This window comes from Manis pentadactyla, chromosome 4 (genome assembly GCF_030020395.1).
Source record: "Manis pentadactyla isolate mManPen7 chromosome 4, mManPen7.hap1, whole genome shotgun sequence".
In the NCBI taxonomy this organism is placed as follows: domain Eukaryota; kingdom Metazoa; phylum Chordata; class Mammalia; order Pholidota; family Manidae; genus Manis; species Manis pentadactyla.
Window position 1 is genome coordinate 34,465,343 of NC_080022.1, and position 19,856 is coordinate 34,485,198.

General features: G+C 52.3%; 1 protein-coding gene across 6 annotated transcripts in view; it reads right to left on the minus strand.

Annotated features, from left to right (window-relative positions):
- The window catches only part of SLC6A9 (solute carrier family 6 member 9), a 30,944-nt gene extending 22,395 nt beyond the window's left edge, over positions 1-8,549 (minus strand). For 2 of the 6 annotated variants that reach the window (XM_036893039.2, XM_036893036.2), the window contains exons 1-2: positions 8,297-8,548; positions 2,775-2,889 (exon numbers count right to left, since the gene is read on the minus strand). Coding sequence is in view for 4 of the 6 variants with exons in the window: in XM_036893036.2 (XP_036748931.2) it covers positions 2,775-2,804 (30 nt within the window). In the remaining 2 variants the exon portion in view is untranslated. Of the gene's footprint in view, positions 1-2,774; positions 2,890-7,508; positions 7,658-8,088; positions 8,213-8,296 lie in introns of those variants that run through there. The other 4 variants (XM_036893037.2, XM_036893042.2, XM_036893038.2 and 1 more) reach the window with 4 other exon arrangements.
- Positions 8,550-19,856: the final 11,307 nt, after the last annotated feature.

The window sequence follows — 19,856 nt, forward strand, 5'->3', positions numbered from 1 at the left end:
AGGGTGGGGCAGCCCCAGGTGGCCTGTGCAGCTTGCAAAGCCTTCTGGGATGATTTAGATTTTCTGGCACCCAGGGCCCTAGGCCAGGTGACTCTGCTTTTATTCATCACAAGGCCTCCCAGTGGCAGAAGCAGTCAGTGCGCTCAAAGACACGGGAGAGGCCAAGCAGGCTCATCAAGGCCTCTGTGGCCCATGACTCTGCAAGTGGGGAGTGGGCACAGGGGAGGGGACTGGGTTGACCAGTTTGTGAACTTGGTGTGAGTCCCTGGGGTAAAGTTGATCCAGTGGGGCTCTCCTGTCCTGGACTCCCCTTTTCTAGCTCCCTGTCCTCTGAGCCCTAGGCAGCCCCACCCCACACTTTTACAGAGGCGCTAGGTATGCATGAAAGGACCACCCGCCCCGCCCACCCCCTGTTCCCCCAAGCATCCCAGCTGCTCCCAAGCTTGGAGGCACCCTGGCCAGCTGGGTTCTCACATGTCCCTGTCCTAGGAGCTGCTCAGGCATGAGGGAGGCAGCTGAGCTAGCCTGGCAGAGACCATCTGGGCTGGGAGTGGGGGAGAGGGACACGGGAAGGAGGCATGTGGGCCTGGGCACGTGCTGGAAGTGGCTGGCTCCTCCACAGGGCATCTGACGCATGAGGAGCCAGGCAAAGGCTCCAAGGATGGCAACCCTGCTGGCACTGAAGGGACGAGGGATCCAAGTCCTCACACCCAAACCTGGGGCAAGAGGATGCAGGTGAGGACCCCGTGGCAGGGGCCAGCTGCCCACTCCCCGCAAACCAGGGTGTAAATGGCAACAGAGGCCACAGGCCTGGGACTGTCCAGGTGGCTTACATGCATGGCCCTCAACACCCTGACTTCTGCCCCTCCCAGGGAATCTGGATGAGGGGCATTCTGCAAGGAGCATCCTTAGCCATTTGCCCTTAGGGGACATAAGCACCTAATCAAGTGCTGGCTCGGCTGCCCGGGGAGCCGGCCTGGATGGTAATCCTCAGAGGCTGGTCCTCGAGACCAGCACTGAGAGGAGGTGGCTTCAAATCCAAACTGGGGCCCAAGAATAGAAGGTCATCAGCGGGACTGAAAAAATGGCAGGAATAGAATCTCCAGCAACCACAGGGAGTGCCCAGGGGACAGACGCTGTGGGCTTCAGATGCAGCGACAGGCAGAAGCCAAAGGGCAGAGGGCACGGTGGAAACCAAGCCCCAGCTATGTTTAGGCACATCCTGGTGCTGGGAACAGCGTCCTAGGGCAGCACTCCTTTCCACAGACTGCCGGCCATGCTGCCGCCCCCAGAGTCTGGGAAGCTCAGCTCGGTCAGGGATTCTGGGACACTGTGATTCATGCTCCCTTCGGGGGTCCCACAGCTCGCCTGCCTGCACAGTCCTTTCAGGGTCACTCTAGAGAAAGAAGAGCAGCCAGGGAGCACTCAGAGGGTTTCTTGGGTTTTGTGGGACTCAGAATCTTCATGTAGGAAGGGGCAGAGCCACCCCTAACTCCCTACGACAGGCCCATGGCAATTCCACACCTTCTCCAGGAAAGGGGAGGTTATGTATGCTCCCCAAAAGCACACAGCAGCCACCCTTCGCAAGTGCTCAGGCCAAGAGTCCTCCCTCTGTGCTCATTGCTGAGCATCCAGAGATCAGGTTGGCTCAGAAATACTTTCAGGAGCTTAGTTCATTCAGACTTATTCCAAGCAGGAGAAGTCAGGTGGGACTAGGCCTGAGGGACTGGATGCTGAAGTTCAGAAGCGGGCAGGGTGGGGCTCCTGACGCTGCAGCAGAACCATCTAGCACCATTCCCCAAACCATTCCTTTAAAACAGGTTCTTTGAGTCCCAGAAATCTTTGGGTGAGAGGGCTTGCTTCGGGTCGGCTCCAGGCCGATCAATCCTTAGCCGAATGAGAATAGCGACAAAGAACTGATGTAGGGAAGGGGGGAACCAAGCGAGGGGCCATGCTGGGTGGCTGGCTTCCTCCCTGACAGCTGCCAATCTAGCTTGTCCCTGAGGCAAGATCCCGAGAGACAAATACAACCAGTGCCCTTGGGATAGGATCTGGCATCTTTTCCTGCTTCCTGCTTCTGGTGCTAACCCACCCCTTCCGTCAGCGAGTCTTCCTCCTCCAAGCCCTCACCCTGCCCGGCTCCTGGCCTCAGTTTCTCTCAACTCCTCACCACCTCCTCTCTTGAGTTCTGAGGCAGTGGGCACAGGAAAGGCCATGGCTTGCAAAAGGGAGGTTTTCTGAGAGAACTCAGAAGAGGATTCAAAACAAAAGGTTGTTACTTTTCAGAGCAAGAAGGAACCAGAGAAGTAGAGGAAAACTAGACAGGGTCTGAGGACCCTTTGATGAGCACATACTGAACACTCCCCAGAGCAGGCAGAGCATGGGGTGGCAGAAGAGTGCCAAGGTGCCAGCCATGGGACAGCCCCAAGTGTCCTTCTGTCCTCCCGCAGGACCAGCTGTAGCCTTCTCTCCAGAACATCTCAGGGATGGGGATGGGGATGAGGATGGGGAGTGTGCCTCCTGCCTCCTGGCATACCTTTGCAGGTTCTGTGGCAGAATCTGGCCTGCTGCAGGCTTGGAGCTGTAGCACCACCTGACCTGCTGGGTAAGGGGCTGCCTGCCTAGGGTCTGGAACAGGAGCCCTAGCAACACCAGAATCGTGACCCCATGGCACCTCCTAGGCCCTCCTGCCATGACAAGTAGTTGGCGGAAGGCCCCAGAGGGACAGTGTTAAAGGTCCCCCTTCCTCCCTGTAGTCTGGTTCTTTTACTCACCAGCATCCCTTTGGCACCTTTTCCTACCATGGTGGCAGCAGGCTGGGGGCTCTGGAGTCTGGACCAAACTTATAGGCTCTCTGTCCAGCACCTTTCAGACCACAGACCTAAGGAGCTGTAGAGAGAGGAGAGTGGGGTGAGGAACTGGCCAGGAAGGCAGGGGCAGGCCTTCTGTGGCCCTCGGGGCCCTCTAGAACAGCTGGTGTGGGGCCCAGACCACCACCCGGCAGCCCTTCGCTCCCCTCCTGCCCTGGCCCAGCCCTCCGCCAGCCATCTCCCATCTTGCTCCTCTCTGGATGACCCTCCATGCAGCTCCTTGCTAGCCCTTCCAGCCCTTCCCCTAGATCCCTTGGTCTCCAGGCTTCCTGTCCCACTGGGCAAAGGTCTATTTTTGACTCTCCAGATGCCCAGTTCTATAAAAGATAAAAAATGATGCAGAACTGGGACAGGGTCCAATTCCATCATCGTCTGTGTGAATGGCTTCAACCTTTCCCCTGAAGGGGAGTCAGCTTGGATTCACCGCAGCCAGGCGGCCAGGATGCTCTTTCCTCATCCTGGTGCCACTCAGGTTTGGCTCCAGGGAAGCTGGCCTTGTTGTTAGGCCACTGATTGGACCACAAGCTCAGTGCACACCGGACACACCACGGGTGGGCATGCCTCCCTGCCCTTGCTTAGGCTGTCCCCTGCCTGCCATGTCTTCCCTCCTTTGTCCAGGTGGAATTCTCCAAACCCTTGAGGACCATGCTTAAATATGTCACCTATTCTCTGTAGCGTTTCCTGGGGCTCTCCCTGACCACGACCAGAAAGAACAAACTACTTCCTCCTTTCTTTTCTGGGCAGACTTCTTAAGTCTTCTTAACTTAAGTCCTTATCAACTCATATTAGACTTATTTGCTTATAAGTCTGTCAACCACAACTTGGTGATTTCCTGGAGGGCTTTGAGTCTGTGTTTCATTTACGCTCTTAGCCCAGCACCTAGCACAGTGCTCAGCTTGCAGGAAGTGTTGATAGAACTGAATTGAAGGCAAATGGGTGAGGGTGAGGTACTGGAATGAGGGTCCAGGTCGGCCCAAGACCTTGTAGAATACACCTGAGAAGACAGTGTGGGGCTGGTGAGCTGAAAGGGGCAGCCAACAATTGGAAGGATAGGCCACATGCCAGGCCAGTGTACAAGGTTCAGTGTCAGATGCACACGGAAGCGCAGTCTTTGACAGGCTACAGAGGAATCAAGCCCGCAGGGAGCCTCAGAGAATTCTCTTATGGGTGGAAAACCCTGGGTCAGAGGGACAAGGACGTTCAGCCTCCTCTGGATACCTAGAAGAGACGAGGGGAAAGTTCTCAGCCTGTGCAAATCAGTGCTTGGCTTCCTCAGGCCTTTGCCCTGGCCCCAGCTCTCCTGCCCAGGGTTCTCCTCAGGGCCAGGGCATGGAGGGATATGGCTTGTGACTTGTAACCATTTCCCTTTTGTCAGGCACACAGGCTGGCCTCTCTGCCTCTCAGAGTGTCCTCCTAAAGAGGTCCCTGACCATGACTTTGGTCTTCTGGGGGCAGTCAGGAGAAGAGGGGGTGTGCTCCCTTAAAAGATCATGCGCTTGTCCTCCTCACTCACCACACCCCTCCCTAAACCCTAGATTTGACTCTCCCAAAGCTGTTTCTCTTCAGGCAATGAATAATAATGATGATGATAGTAATAACAGCAGGTGGCATTATTAAGAACCACCTCATGGGTTAGCAATCATTATGCCCTCTGGTTGGATGAGTAAACTGAGGACACTCGGCCCTGGAACTTAGGCTACAGATTGTTTTCACTACAATCCAGTCTCACCCACTATTATGCCTGAGCACTGGCTGCACATCCAGTGCTTGTACTTAGGGTGTTTATAGATCAGTGCAGAAAAAACTGCTTAGCGGCTACTTCCAGGAGAATGAGTTGGGTGTAAAGCTTCGCTGTTTCCCCTGCCTCTACTGGTTCTGTTAAATGTACCCATTCAACCATTTAACAGTACCAGTTGAATGCCCATGAGATGCCAGGCCCTCTTCTAGGTGTTAGGGATCCACATTACCCAGGCAGCAGACCTGCCCCTAACCTATATATATGGACCACCATTGACAAGCAGTGGGTGAAGAGCTTGGGTTCTTGAATCTGGTACGCCTGGGCTGGAATTCTGGCCTAGCCATTCACTAGGTATGTGACTTCCAGCAAGTTACTTCATCTCTCTGAGCCTCAGTTTTCTCAGTCTGGAGAATGGGGCTAATATCACTTCTTTTGTAAGTTCTGAAGTTTCTGCTTAATTTTTCACTCTACTACAAGTCCTCTGCATTTTCATCCCCTCCAATCCATTAATCTTCCCAAAGCCCAAAAGCTCTGATTCCCTCCAACAGTTCTTCACAACCAACAGCATATGGCCTTGATTGTTTAGCAAGCATTTCAGGTTGGCCACAATTTAATTATTTATTCCACAAATACTGATTTCAGTCCTGCTTTGTGCCAGACCTGTTCTAGGCACCAAGAACTCTGCGCCCTCCTACAGCTTACAGGCAAGGGGGAACGAGTGAAACTGGTGACTCAAATGTATATAATTAAAGACTGAGATAAAGGGTGTGAGGGGGAAAAATCCTTTTATGAGAGCCTACAGCAGAAAGGGGGTGCTGGCCTTGTTTGAGAGTCACAGAGGGCTTTCCCTGAGGAAGTGATGTTTAAGGGTCAGAAGGACTTAATTAGGAAAACCGGCAATGATGAGGAAGGGAAGAGGAAGAGAGATTCAAGCAAATGAAAGACTGTGGGGCTGGGGTCTCAGCCAGGGAGAAAGTAATGAATGTGGATGGAGATGCAAGTGGACAGATAAGCTGGGTCAGGGCCTTTGGGGTCTGGATTTTGGTCTTTACGGGAGGGCAATGGCAGCGACTGAAGGCTTTAAAGTAGATCTGTAACTGCGAGGAGGAGCGAATGGTGGAGTGTGCATTTTGAAAATACCACCCTAGATACGGTGTGGAGGAAGGACTGAAGGGAAGGAACAGTGGGAGTGGGGAAGTCATTCAGGAATAGCCAGGCCAGAGATGAGGCTTGGATTAGGAGGGTGGGGTCAGGTGGGCAGAGATGCACAGATTTGAGAAATACAGAAGGTAACATTGGTAGGACTTGGTGATAAATTGGCCATGGGTCAGCTGTGAGGGAAATGAGGGGTCTGTGGCTTCTGCTGGTGCCATAGGAAGAATCCAGTGCCAGTCCTAGAGACAGGGACGCTGGGGATGCTGCAGGTTTGGAGCAGAGAGAGGATGAGCTGGGTTGGTGAGCTCGATTTGAGTTGCCTGTGAGCCACCTGAGGGCAGATGGTGAGGGAATAATCACAGGACCTGGTTCACCTTTACAGTCTCACCGCTCAGTCTTTCCTCTTCCTCAGACAGGACTGTCAGGTCAATCAATTTTAAGGGTCCATCTGAGCCAAGTCCTGGAGTCCTTGCTAGGGATGGAAAGGTGACAGGCTCTTCCCCTGTCTTCAAGGAACTCACAGTTTAGGAGAAAGGAGGTAGTCTAATCTCCACTGTGACAGAATGGAGAGGCTGTGGGAGCAGGGGAGGGCCCTTAGTTCTGCTTGGAGCCCAGGTGGGCTACCTGCAGCCACTTGTGGACATGTGGGGCTATTCGGCATTCCCAGAGGGCTCTTGCCTCCATGCCTTTGCTCTGGCAGTTCCCCCCTATCCTACCCATCTTCAAAACCTGTCCCAATACTGTTATCCTCAAGAAGTCTTCCTCCTTCCAGTTGCAGTCAGCCTTCCCACTGTACCTCCCCAAAGCACCTGTGTACGTCTGATTATCACGCGCACAGGTAGCATTTTGGCATGATTATTTGTGTCCAAATCTGGCTCCCCTAGCAGCTGGAGAGATCTTTCAGGTCAGAGGCGTGATTCTTCTGTATCTCCAGGGCTGAGCACTGAGCGGGTACCGCTGCAGGCGCAGTGTAGGCCGAGTAAGGGGGCGTTTTCTCTGAGGTCCTTGGAAACATTTGGGCATGCTCAGTGCCGCCCATTAGTCCCTTCCTAGAACCAGTCTCTCACCCACTACTCTCCAACCTTCTGACGCTCCCTCTCTTTGGGGGTATTTAACCTCACAGGTCGTTCTGTCCTTCACTCTTCGGTCCCCCCATCCCCATGCTTTATTTTCTAGCGGCCGCTGCATTAAGCTTGTTTCAGCAAAGAAATAGACCAGGCTTTGTGAAAGAGTTGTCAGAGAGCCGGGGACGCGGCTCCTTTAAGAGTGACACCCCCCAGGGGGCGTGGTCTGCGGGGAGCAGGCCCGAAAGGGGGCGCGACTCCTTTAAGAGGCGGCTGGCCGACAGCGCGAAGGCTCCCCGAGGCGGGCAGGCAGGGACGGGGTCGATTTCGGAGCTCCTGCGCCGTCCGAAGCGCCCCGATTCCTCGAAGTGGGCGCGTCGGCTTTAATGGGGATGCGAGGTGTGGGGAGACCGGCGTTACATCAGCCGCCACGTGTGGGCCTCTCAGCTGGTGGGGAGGTGGCGGCCCCGCCCCCGTCCCCTGCGGTGGAAAAGTACCGGGCCGCCAAGGTCCCCGCCCCTTGCCCCGCCCCCGGCCGGCTACGGCCCCTCCCGGCCCTCCGGGCAAGCCCCCCTCCGGTCTCCTCCCGGTCCCAATGCCTTCTCCCGCCCCGCAGTGGTGGCGGGGTGCGGGGCGCTGGCTGGGGCTGGGCGCCCCGGGCTGCTAGGCCCTTGCCCTCACCTGCGGCCACCCCGGCCCGCCCTAAGCGCACCGGGAATGAAGGTTGGGGTGGGGCTCCTTCCCTGGGTAGCAGCCCCCAGAGAACTCCACGGCCGTAGTCCCTTCCCAAATCCGTGGCCGTAGTCCCTTCCCAAGGCTGTGGCCGGGAGCTGCGGACAAAGAGAGCACGAGGGCACCAGGACCCCTAGGTGCGGCTTTCCGGGACACGCGGGCGCGCGGGAACACGCCGCGGGCCAGTGGCTGGGCGGGCAGATAGGGAGGCAGGCCGGCTGGAGGGGCCAGATAGGCAGCCAGGCCGGCCGGCGGGGAAAAGAGATGCAGCTGGAGCCCGCACGCACAGGGCGAGGATAGCGCTCCGGTTTCCGGCCCCGCAGGCCCCCCGGCGCAGACCCACTGGCGCCCCAAAAGGACAGTGACAGGCTTGGGCTCCGGCGCCACCCGCACAGCCCCGCGCCCTCCGCCCCCGAGCCGGCGTCGGCACGCAGCGCCCCCCGCCACCTCCGGGAGCGCCCCCACTTGCTCCGTTCCCGTCCGCTTCGGCTCCTTGGTGACAGCGGTGACACCAGACGCGCGCACCTACCCCCGACCTTTGCGGCAAGACAGACATCCCCGTGCGTGCACCCACATTCACAGATTACCCACAGATGCCCGCATGCATGCGCGATCTCAAACACACACGCACGCACGCTGGTCCTGAGGCTCAGACCAGTGGAGCCACCAAATATCCAGACCGACGGTAGGATGGACCGAGGCGCGGGCCGCAGCGTCCCCTTTCCCCGGCCCCTTACCATGCTGCAGCCCCCCGGCCCAGGCGTGCTGGGTCCGCACCGCGGAGCGCCCAGGTGGCTTTCTTAAAGGGAAAGTTGCATCAGCCTCCCTAGCCTCAGCGCCTCCGCGAGTCCGCCCGCCCCACCGCTCCACTCGCGGCTCCTTCAGGGCTTGTTGTGTTTTGGTTTCGGGGAGGCGGGGGCCAAGAGTTTGGTGAAAGTTTGAAGAGTGGAGAAGGCTTGGGAGACCTAGCCAAGTCCCTCCCCTCCCCGAACAACAGCTCCCCTGGCTGCGCTCACCCTCCTCTCCCGCCCCGTCTCATCCCCACCCTGCTGCCCGACTTCTCAGGCTCCTCCTCCCTGTGAATAAAATTACATGTCGTTCTGGCTCTCAGATGATTGATCCCCACGAACCCCGGGGAGTGGGTTCCACAAAGAAGCCCCCTTCTCCGCCCCTGCCTCGCTGTCCTCCAGCTGGTGCCCTTGGAGGAAGCAGATGTCGTCCCCTTCGGCCAGGCTGGAATGAAGCCAGAAGGCCTGGGGCACTTTGGGGGGCTGGGGCTGGAGTTAGCCTGCCAGGCCCCCGCGGCATTCTGCGCCTGCGTTCCCCCCAGAGAGTAGTCAGAGCAAATTCCATTCCCTTTGGAGCAGCGCCACTGGGGACTGTGGGCACAGCTGGGTAAGGCCTGGGTCCTACTTCTTAGAACTAGAGGCCTGGGAGTAGTCCTCTCTCCAAAGATCCTCCTCTGGACCACTGGCTTGGTCAGCCCTACTCTGACCTCTGTGTTTCCGGACCACGGACACCAACCTGGGCCCCCTCTTCCCTCCCTGGGAAGACAAACCTGAGTTCCAATAGTAGCTAAAGGAGTCTGCCAAAAGAAGCTGTGCTGAGCCTCAGTTTCCTCCCCTGTGAAATGGAGAGAATGAGCTAAGGAAAGGCATATCCCGGAAACACATTGCTCCAGGCTGCCTCTGGGCCTCAACGGCTGGCTGTTGGAAGAAAGATGATCCCACATTTGCTCACCTTGTGAGAGCCACCAGCTTTCAGGGGGAAGGGCCAGTCAGTATAGGCTGTTAGAGGAACCAGCGTTGCCCCAGCCTGGGTGGGACATCTGCAGGAGAAGGGACCCAGCCTGGAGTGACAGCATCCTCTGTGCCCCCTGAGTCCATTCCTCACTGTTGTCTGCCCAGGAAACTGGTTTTATTTGTTCACTGGGGACAATCAGCCTCCAAGAAGCAGACGCACATATGCCAAAAGTTGCACGATTCCACTTTATTTACAATCAGCGGCACTGAACAAGATAACAGATATCAGGCACAGACACCTTCTGCCAACAGGAATGCTCTCTGGCCACACACCCTCCATTCCAGGAACCATCCCCAGGGCCCTATGTCTCAGAACTTATAACCAATTAACATTGGCGATTCGGTCAGATCTGGGAAGATACATTATCTCATCAGTGAGATTATTTTCATTTTTACTTTGTACCCCCAAATCTATCAGGTATAGCATGTTTGGGATTTATATTCTCCTGAATGAATTGCAGGTGTGTGTGTGTGTGTGTGTGTGTGTGTGTGTGTGTGTGTGCGCGCGCGCGCACTACCTGAATAGTCTCTTGCGTCTGTGCCCTGACCCCATGGATCTGTGTAGGTGGCTCTGTGTTTGTGGAACAGTCAGTTTGTGTGTGCACTGCAACAGACTGTTTAGTGGTGTGTGTGCCCAACTCTGGGGACTGGGCACATCTGGTCCAAGCCCTCCTTGCCTCTCCTCCAAGGACATAGATTTTGTTTCTGGTGCCACCCTTCCTCCCAGTTCCTGAGGCTTGTCAAAAAGGGCCATCACACTGGGAAGGCAGGATGGAGGCTATTGGAAGAGGTAGTGGAGTGGGGACAAGGAAGGGTGTGGGAGGGTGGGACAATGGCTTCCTTCCCCCTTAGGCCGACAGACTGCTGGTGGGGTGGGGGCCTGAGAAGAGGGCATTGAGAGTCAGTGAAGGTCTTGAGAACTGTCGTGGCCCTCCTCACCCTAAGGGGTCCACAGGAAGGGAAGCGTGTTCAGGATGCTCAGAGCCAGACCCTAGGAAGCTCTCAGGTCCTAGGGTGGGGATGGGGGTAGGGGTAGATGCTCAGGGTCCGCCCTCTGAGGCCTTATTAGGAAGACAGAGTTTGGGACTAGTCCGGGGGCAGACTGGCACTGTAGGCCATGGAGTGGGGGAAAGATTTTCCCTGGAGTGTTTGGGGAAGTTGGAAGTGTTGTCCAAGAGGATTTTGCTAGACAAATATGACATAATCCAAAGTATATTTGTATCCCTACAGAGACATTCATGGATGTGTGTATTTTACCCACCTTGATCCAGAAAGGGCTTCCCAGTGAGCTGAGTTCCAAGGGAAAGCTTGTGAGAAAGATTCTGGTTTGAAAAGCCATCTCCACAAGGCAGGGACTAGAGCAGTTGATTTTCTTCCAACCAGAAAGAGGCCCCAAGGGAGGCAGGTCTGGGCCAAGCCCAGGTCAGAGCTGGGCTGGTCTTCATCCCTGACTGTGAGCACCTGGCCCTGGGCAGCTGGTTCACAGCATGGGAAGGGCGTGGCCATCCTGGACCACTGTGGGGAGAGTAGGGGGATAAGGCTGAGGACAGACAAGAGGACTGATGGGGTCAGACATCTTGCTGGCCTGCTTCTTCCCGGGTCAGGGCAGCACTCGCTGGCAGCCAGCAGGCTGGGCCCCACCCACTGTGGGCTAAGGTGTGTCTCGGGAGCCTCCAGTTACAATGCTATTTCCTGGGAAGGCTGCTCCCAGCCTCAGATGCCCCAGTGCTGGCTGGTTTCCTCATTTGTCGTCATCAGCTTGTAGGATCCAGGCCTCTGTTAGGACGCACAGAGTCGGCTTAGGCGTGTGTCTGGTGGGAATAGGGTTAAGGCCAGACTTGGGCCACTTCTGGAGGGCACTATAGGAAGTGTCCACGTTGGGCACATTGGCGGAGGTGCGCTGAGGAGCCCTACAGAGCAGCTGGGGGAAGGTGGCTACTGCTTTGGGCTGCAGCCTGGCCTGACCCCTGGGCCCCACCTCCTTGGTGCCCCAGCCTCAGGAGGAGCCTGAGAGTGGCCTACTTGGGCTCTGCTCTCAGGTTCTTCCTTCCTTGAACTTAGAGCCTGGTGATCAGTACCTGCCACCTTCTCTGCCCTGTCCCAATGCAAGGGAGTAAGTTAGATTGATTCCATATCCAAGAGCTGTCTTGGGCTCCTCGTGTCCCTCAGGCCATCATGCTGTGTTTCTCTGGCCCCCTTCCATCGGGGGAGCATGAGCCAATCACAGGGCTCAGAGCACAGTGCCAGGCTGGACCTCAGGTAAAATTAGGCATACAGGTTGGAAATACTGACTTTGGCCCTGTCTGGGGGACAGCCCCAATATCTAGAGTATTCAACACCTAGAATCCTAAATACTTTAGTGCTCCCAGAGTCCAGAATTCAAGAACCCCAACACTATAGAGAACCCCAAGCACAAAGTTCCCTGTATCCAGAGCCCCCAGTGTCCAACACCCAGGGAGCCTAATGCCCAGGGAACCCGACATCTAGACCACTTAATGTTCCTGACATCCAACTCTCGGAGTGCCGATGTCCAGGTTCATCGGGGAAGGGCCTGGAGGGGAGGGAGCAGTGCTCCTGCACAACCCAAGTCCCTTTAGTGACTGGTATTATCTGGGGAGGGGCCGTCACCAAACTTGGGGTTGGGGGTGGTGCAGGAAGCAGCAGAAGTGCTTTGATGCTCCTGTCTTGGGTCTGGAGAGGTCCAGAGGGGCTGCAGGAGATAAGGCTTTTCCTCCAGCTGCAACACCACCCATTTACCCACCATACAACTGTTCGTCTGGTACATTCTGGGAATTGTACTAATCTCTAGGAATTCAGCCATGAGAGAAAGGGGGTTCCTGTTCTCCTAAATGGGACATGTGACAATGTGTTGTGTCAGTGTGTCAGTGTGGGTCAGATGTCACAGTCTATGGCCCACGTGTGGCTGAGGGCATGGCTGTGAAAAATGAATGGCTGATGGCACGTGGTGGTGTTGGTGTGAGGCTATGAGCATAGACTGCAGCAGGCTGACGTGTGTGACTGTCAGAGTGGGTCTGATTATGTCCATCTGTCTGGCCATCTTTATAATCCCTCCTTGCCTCACTGCTTTTCCAAGAGTCAGGATGTAAGGGCCCACTTCCCCAGGATCAGGCCTCCCTGGGGGACCAGGGGGCTGCTTCAGAGCTAGAGGCTGTCTCTCAGAGCCACCCTGTCTAGAGTGGGCCTAGATTCCTCCCACTTCCCTGCCCCTGCTGGACCCAGAGCCTCTGTGGGTTGAAGAGACAGGAAGAGGGGCAGCTATAAGTGGAGCAGCCAACACCAAAAATAGCCATTCCCTCTGGGGAGGGTCCTGTGAAACCACCCCCTTTCCAGTCCTGCCCAACCCGGCCTGCTGACCTGGACAGGACTCCTGCCTGACTCCACTCTACCCCAACTCTCATCTGAGTAACACCTTCAGACAAGAAAGAGGAGTAGAGCAATGATGTCACTACAAATGATGACATCATAGGGAGCTATGACCTCACAGGGAGTGATAGGCTCCGGGCATGGGTAGTGCATATAGCTGCCTGGGTGGGTGGGGCTCCATCTACTGGCAGCCCCCCACAGCTCTCAGCAGCTGGGATGGCAGGGCTGGATAAGGCCGAGCTGGGGGCCCTGCCTTATCTGTCCCCCCCACATGGTTGATAAGCCTCTCACCATAGGCTGGCCCAGGGACAGGCAGGGAGCGGGCTGGAAGAGGGGAAAGGTTCAGCTGGCTCTGGCTCCAGGGCAGACAGCTGGGGTCAGAGAGTCCTGGAAAAGCTCCAGGACGGGAGAGGGGAGGGAGCCCTGGGAAAGCAGTGCAGGGCAGTGGTTAGGGACACAGGTGCTGAAGCCAGGCTCCCTGCATTTGTACTCAGGGTCTTCATAGCTGGGTAAGCTGGGACGTCAGTGTCTTTAGTACTCCTCACCAGGAATACTATTAGTGGTGTCTATCAATCATAGTACTGTTGTGAGGATTAAATGTGTGTTAAGTAGGCATAGAAGAGGGCCTGGGATGTGGTAAGCACCCATTCTTCCCAGGTGAGATCCGGAGCCTGCAGGAGGTATCCACCTTACCCAGCAGCACATTCCTGGCCTGAGCTGGGCTTCCCAGAGGCTGCGCAGCCTCATACAAATCCCACACCTTACCAGTCAGCTCTGGCCTCAAGAAACCTTCCCAAGAAGCCTGGACTTTCTGGCATGGTTTTTTCCAGCAACCCCCACGGACACCTTGGAGCCCTGGTGCCCTCTGGTGACAAAAGCCATACATGGCAGCTACAGCTGGATCCCCAGGGCACATCTGGCCGACAAGGTGCTGTCTCGTGTCTATTTTTTTGTATCATCCTCATTCAAGTTTACAAGGTAGGGATTATCTCCATTTTCTAGGACTAAGACTCAGGCCCAAGGTTACAGAACTAGTAAGTATTAGATCTTGAACTTGTCTCAAACCCAGGTTGGCCTGTCTCCAAAACTTGTGCTCTTGCCTTGTGAACAATATATACACATTGTATGTGCCATACCGAGAGTTTGAACATAACTGTGATTAGGGATATGGCCACTGAAATTTTCCAACTGTAGATATAAAATATTGTGAATTGGTTTTGAGCGCAATAAGGTTGGGTGTTTGACTATTGGGAATTTTGGTGTGGCTGGATAATTACATTGTGTGAACATAACTATGGTTGGGCTTGTCATTTATGTTGTATAAACTTAGCCATGGCAAAGTGCATGGCTCATCTGCCTCTGTGTGTGTGTGTGTGCATGTGCTGTGGAGAGGGCTGTGTGGCTAGTGAGACTGTCAGGGGGAAGGTGACAAGGGCCCTGAGTTCCCAGCACCACTTGCCTCTGTGGTCCCAGGACTGTGTCTGCTCGTCATGACACCATGATGGATGACTTCACATGCCTGATACACTCCCATGGGCCCACCCCCTTTGTGTTTCTCCCTCCGCACCCGCCTCCCCCCTCCCCCCGCCCTTGTTTTGGAGGAAGTAAATCAGATAGTGCCATAAATGGAGTTGGTTTTACTTTTGTTCCATGGGATATTTGTGAGAGCATTTTACAAACCTTGAATGATATTTTAAAAAAAAGGACATTTAAAAAGAAAAGTTAATATGGCTATTCTAATTCTTTAATTTGAATTTAAGCATCAGTTCTCAGCTATTCTCAAGGTGTTGTTCAAAGATTCCTGGGGGTCTCTAATACCTTTACAGGGAATCCACAAGGCAAAAAAATGTTCATAATAATACCAAATTATTTGCCATTTTCACTTGGCTGCTATTTGCACTTGAGATGCAGCGCAGTAGTGGGTAAAACTGCTGGCACCCAAGGGGGAATTAAGGTGTGGCTCAACTGTACTAGTAGTCTTGGTATTTTTCTCTGCCACCATGCATACATGGTAAAAAAAACAAAATAAAACAGGGTAGGGGCGAATTTCACTTAAAAATATCCTTGCTGAAGCAATAAAATTATTAATCTTTGTTAACTTTCCACCCTTGAGTACATCTTTTTAATATTTTGTTTGACAAATGGGAAGTATATATAAAGCATGCTGCTGCATACTAAGCTTGATCGTTTTCCCAAGGAAAAGCACTTAACGGGATTGAGCTGTAAGCCAAGAGTCATTTTTCTCACTGAACTCTTGTTTTACTTAGAAGAACAAATGACAAAAAATAGTGATTTAGACTTGGGTCTTTGGCATATATTTCTCGAAAGTGAATGAAGCCTGTCACCTCAAGGAAGACCGTTATTATTTTTGTTGCCAGTGATAAAATTAGAGCTCTGAAGTGAAAATTAGAAAGTGGAAAACTTCTACCCCGAGTTTGAAAGCTTCCCAATTAGGATGAGACAAGTAATGACATTAATAAATGTGTGTGTCTGTGTTTTGCTTTGTTTTGTCTTTTGTATCGTGTAATTTTAAAAAGTGCATGACAGACCAATGGATTTTAATGTAACAGAATATGAAAAGTTCCTTGATAGAGTTTCAGATTACACACTGCAATAGCCTTTAAGAAACTATACCTGCCAAGTTTTGGTGTAGTATCAAAGAATATCCACAGTAAACTGAAGAGGATATTAAAATACTTCTCCCTTTTCCAACTACTTACATTGCAAGGCTGAGTTTCCTTCACATATTTCAACTAAAACCACATATGGCAACAGATTGAATGCAGATATACCAATAATGAGAATCCAAAAGTCTTCTCTGAAGCCAGACATTAAAGAGATTTGCAAAAATGTAGCACAATGCCACTAAAATCCTCACTAAAGTTTTCGTTTTGGTAAATACATAGCTATTTTTCACAGACATATTTTTTTGTTAACATATGATAGGTTGATATTGTTATTTTACATTGATACATATTTTTAATTCCTCTCAGTTTTAACTTCAAATATAATGAATATCAATAGATAAAACCCACTTAAATGAAGCTCTCTGGGTCCTCAATTATTTGTAAAAGTGTCAAGGGGTCCTGAGATAAAGTTCAAGAACTAGTGAGTTTCATTTTAAAAAAAGAAAGATAACAGAAGTGTATTATAAATATTAAACTTGCTAAGTAATTAGATCTTAATTGTTCCCACCACTGAAGAAATAATTATGGGAAGCAGTATAATGCTACGATAACAGTCACCTTGCAATATAAGTGTAGCAAATTAGTATGTTGTTCATCTTAAACTTACACAATGTTGTCAGTTATGTCTCAATGAAAAACCTTTATTTTTTTGTCCTAGACCTTTATTATTAATGACTATTAGAGAATAAGCTTATTTTACTGCTTACATTGCAATGTGTATAAGCTACAGATTTTCAGCATGTTTCCAAAGAGGCTATCAGCCTTCTCTCCCCGTTGTGGAAGATGTTGTCACCTCTTCATACGACCTAATCTTCCTTAAAGAGAAGAAAAATTGATCCGTCAGCAGCTCCTGCCCCCAGGACTGATAACATGGGCTGCTGGCTGGGCTCTGGGCTCTCGTTCCCTTGCTTCATTCCATCTCTTCCATTTCTAAACACACCTTTTTTTAAAAAAAGCTATTATTTATTGACTGTGTTCTGTGTTAAGAACTTTACATTCATTTTCTCATTTAACCCTCACAGTGACTCTACAAGTGAGATATGATTATTCCTGTTTTATAGATAAGAAAACTCAACCTCAGAAAGGTTAGGAAGAAACCTCTAGGAATGTAACTGCCCTTACATACCTTTTAATTTGTACATTCATAAAGTTATGTGTCTGAAGTTTAGTGCTTTAACAATTGTTTTGAGTACTAATTAGTGCTAAAGGGAGGCACCAGCACAGGTGAGTGCCACCTGAACCCCAGCTGAGTCCTCACATTTGGGTCCTTGCCTCTGAGCCCCCACAGAAGCCCCATGTCATAGTTAGGGTGAGTCTGTCCCAAACCTGAACCCTTCCACAGGTCTTGCCTCAATTTTTTCCTGAGCCTTCATGGTGAACCTTCACACCCCATCCTCCCCACTGGAGCCTCCCGGAGTCCTTACCTGGGGCAACTTGCTTGAGCTCCTCACCTGAGCCCACTGATCAGCCCCCACACCAGAACCCTGCACTTGAGCCCTAATGCAGATGGGTTCAGACTCTGAGACAGCCCCTCTCAGGCCACAGCAGAGGAAGTGTAAACTGGAGGGTGAGGGGCGTGGGTGGGTTGAGAAGCAGGAGTGGAGATGAACCACAGGTTCTCAGCCCCGGGCCACAGTCAGAAATGTTCCCAGACAGCACTGACCTCTCACCCCAACCCGCCTCAGCCCAAGGGTACACAGCTCCCACTTCAAGGACCAGCAGCCGCCTCTGGAGCAAATGGGGCATCGCCATGGCAACCAGGCCAGGCCAGTGTGGGGCTGGGGTGGGGCTTCTTTAAAGTCCTTTATTGCCCCCAAACATAGACCTGATTCTCTCATCCTGGTAATCCTCAGGGGCCCCTGTAGACCGGAGCAGTCCAGGAGAAGAGGAACCATCTGCTTCCCACCATGCCTCTCAACTCAGAAAGATGTTTCGTTGGTCTCAGCCAGAGCCCCCCTGAGACAGTCTAGTGGGAAGCTCAAGCTCTCTGACCAGGGACCCGGCAGCCCCACTAATACTCTAGGTGCTGGTGGGCATCTCTCATCTCCTCCTGGCATCTGATAGCTGAGCTAGAGGGGAGCTGGGCAGGTCTGACCTCTTGCCTCTGTCCCCTGGGCTATGATATATTAGGGAAGAGAGCTTGTCAATCTTGTATATGGGAGGAATAGAGGAGGGACCTGGTGGGGCAGCTCAGGGTTTGGTGACCTAGACAGAGGCCTTGTGTTGGCGATTAGCTGTCACGCTGGGTCTAAGCTCCTTACCCTCAGAATCTAGCCTCCCCCCCTAGTCTAATCCAAAGGTGGGGGAGGGGGCTGGATGGGTCCCCAGTGACCCACTGAGTACGACCAGCTGTGGCCCTGTGGGAGACCACCCTCTGTCTCTGTCTGTGGGCCTCTCTGCCCCTCCCTGCCTTGTGCTGTGCTTCTGTGTTCCTGTCTCTCTGTCTCCATGTGTATTTTGTGTTTTGTCTCTGTGAAGAGCTCTGTGGCCCTGACTCCATGATACTATAGTTGGTGACAGAGGACATGACACCACTAGGTAATGGCTACATAGGACTGTGGGTGGCAGGAAGTCTTGGGGACACAGACTGGAAGGTAACATGGGGTTTTAACAACACAGGGTCTAGGTGGCAATGCATTGTGGGTAACTCAGAGTTTGTGTGTTGTATTTGACACACAGATTGGGTGACCCTGAATTGTGGCTAACACAGGATCTGGGTGACTCAATGATAGCAATTAAAAAAGAATTTTGGAGGCAGTAGAGAGGCAGCATTGTTCCCAACCAGGGGTAATTTTGCTCCTTAGCCCCAGGGACATTTGGCAATGTCCCGACATTTTTGGTTGTCACAACTGGGGAGAAGGTGTGCTGCTAGTGTCTAGTGGGAGGAGGCCAGGGGTGCTGCTCGACTTCCCACAAGGCACAGGGCACTCTCTACAACAAAGCCTTGGGGGGCCCAGATGTGGAGCGCCAGCCGGGGAGCCACTGCAGGTGGAATCCCGGCTCTTGCACTGTGTGAAGGCTGGGGCAAATTTTCCCCTACTTACCATGGAGCACCCAAGCAGTATGCTAGGATTAGTGAGCCAATATTCTTGTAATGTGTTTAGAATAGTGTCTGGCACAGAGTGAGAGCTGTTTATTGGCTCATGCTTGGAGAGAACAGATAGAGACCTAGATTCAAACATTCTCTCCCCTTCTCATTACAGCTTCTGCCTCAGACAGCCTTCTTCCACTGCTGGAAACTGCAAAGCCAAAAGCAGTTCTAGTCTTACATCATGCTGGCTTAGTGATATCAGAGGAAAAGAGTGAAACTTTTCCCTGCTTCAGTATTTATAAATCCCAAAGAACAGCTCTGATTGGCTTAGCTTGGGTCATATGGGCACTCATGGTTTTCTGGTTGCCATATAAATACATATAAATCCTTGAACAATATGGGTTTGAACTACCCAGATCCACTTAATACTTGGATTATTTTCAATAAGTATGTTGGAAAATGTTTTGATTTGCAATGAATTGAAAAACCCATTTTCTCTAATTCACATAATCGAAGGATACAGTATATACTATAGAAAACATACAAAATACGTGTCAATTGACAGTTTATATTATTAATGAGGCTTCTTAGTTCTTGGGGAGTCAAAAAGTTATGTGGTTTTTGTACTGTGGGGGTGCCCGGTGCCCCTAACCCCAGTGTTGCTCAAGGGTCAGCTGCATATTGGCTCTTCATAACAACCCCGTGGAGTAGGTACTCTTTACTTCCCTCTTTTCACAGCTAAGGAAACTGCTGCACAGAGGTTAAGTTACTTGCCCGAGTCCACATGGCTAGTCAATAGCAAACCGGGATTTGATTCAAGGAAGTCTGATTTGAAAACATGTACCACCTTGAATACATGTGTGTTTAGATACACTGGGTTTTCTTTTAAAATGTGCAATAAGAAGTAATGTTGTCTTTGCAAGTCTCAATTATAGAAATGTTTTCATCACAAAACTTTGCTCATTTTTGTTTTTCTAAGATAAAGCACTAAGCCACCCATTTGTTTGAATGGGCTAATGAGACTTTTGACGGAGCCACCGTGGGGAGAGAAAACGATAGCAGCCGGTCCTGGAGTGAAGGATGGGGGTGGGAGGGAGGAAGGGAAGAGGTGGTGGTGCTCAGGAGAACGAGGCCTGGACAGGACCCAGCGCGGTCATGAGGTGGAGCTTTAGGTTTGCATGATCACCCAAGACCCAGCTCAACCCTTTGGCTTTTCCTGGAGCTTTGATGAATCAGCACAGCCAAATCAACTGATAACACAGCTGCCACCAATCGCATACACCTTGGAAGAAAAGAATGCCTGGATTTTAAGAGTATCCTGTCCTGGCACCAGGGGCTTGAGAATAGAGGGATGGAATAGAGGTGCTACCTCCTTCCTTATTCATCACCTCTT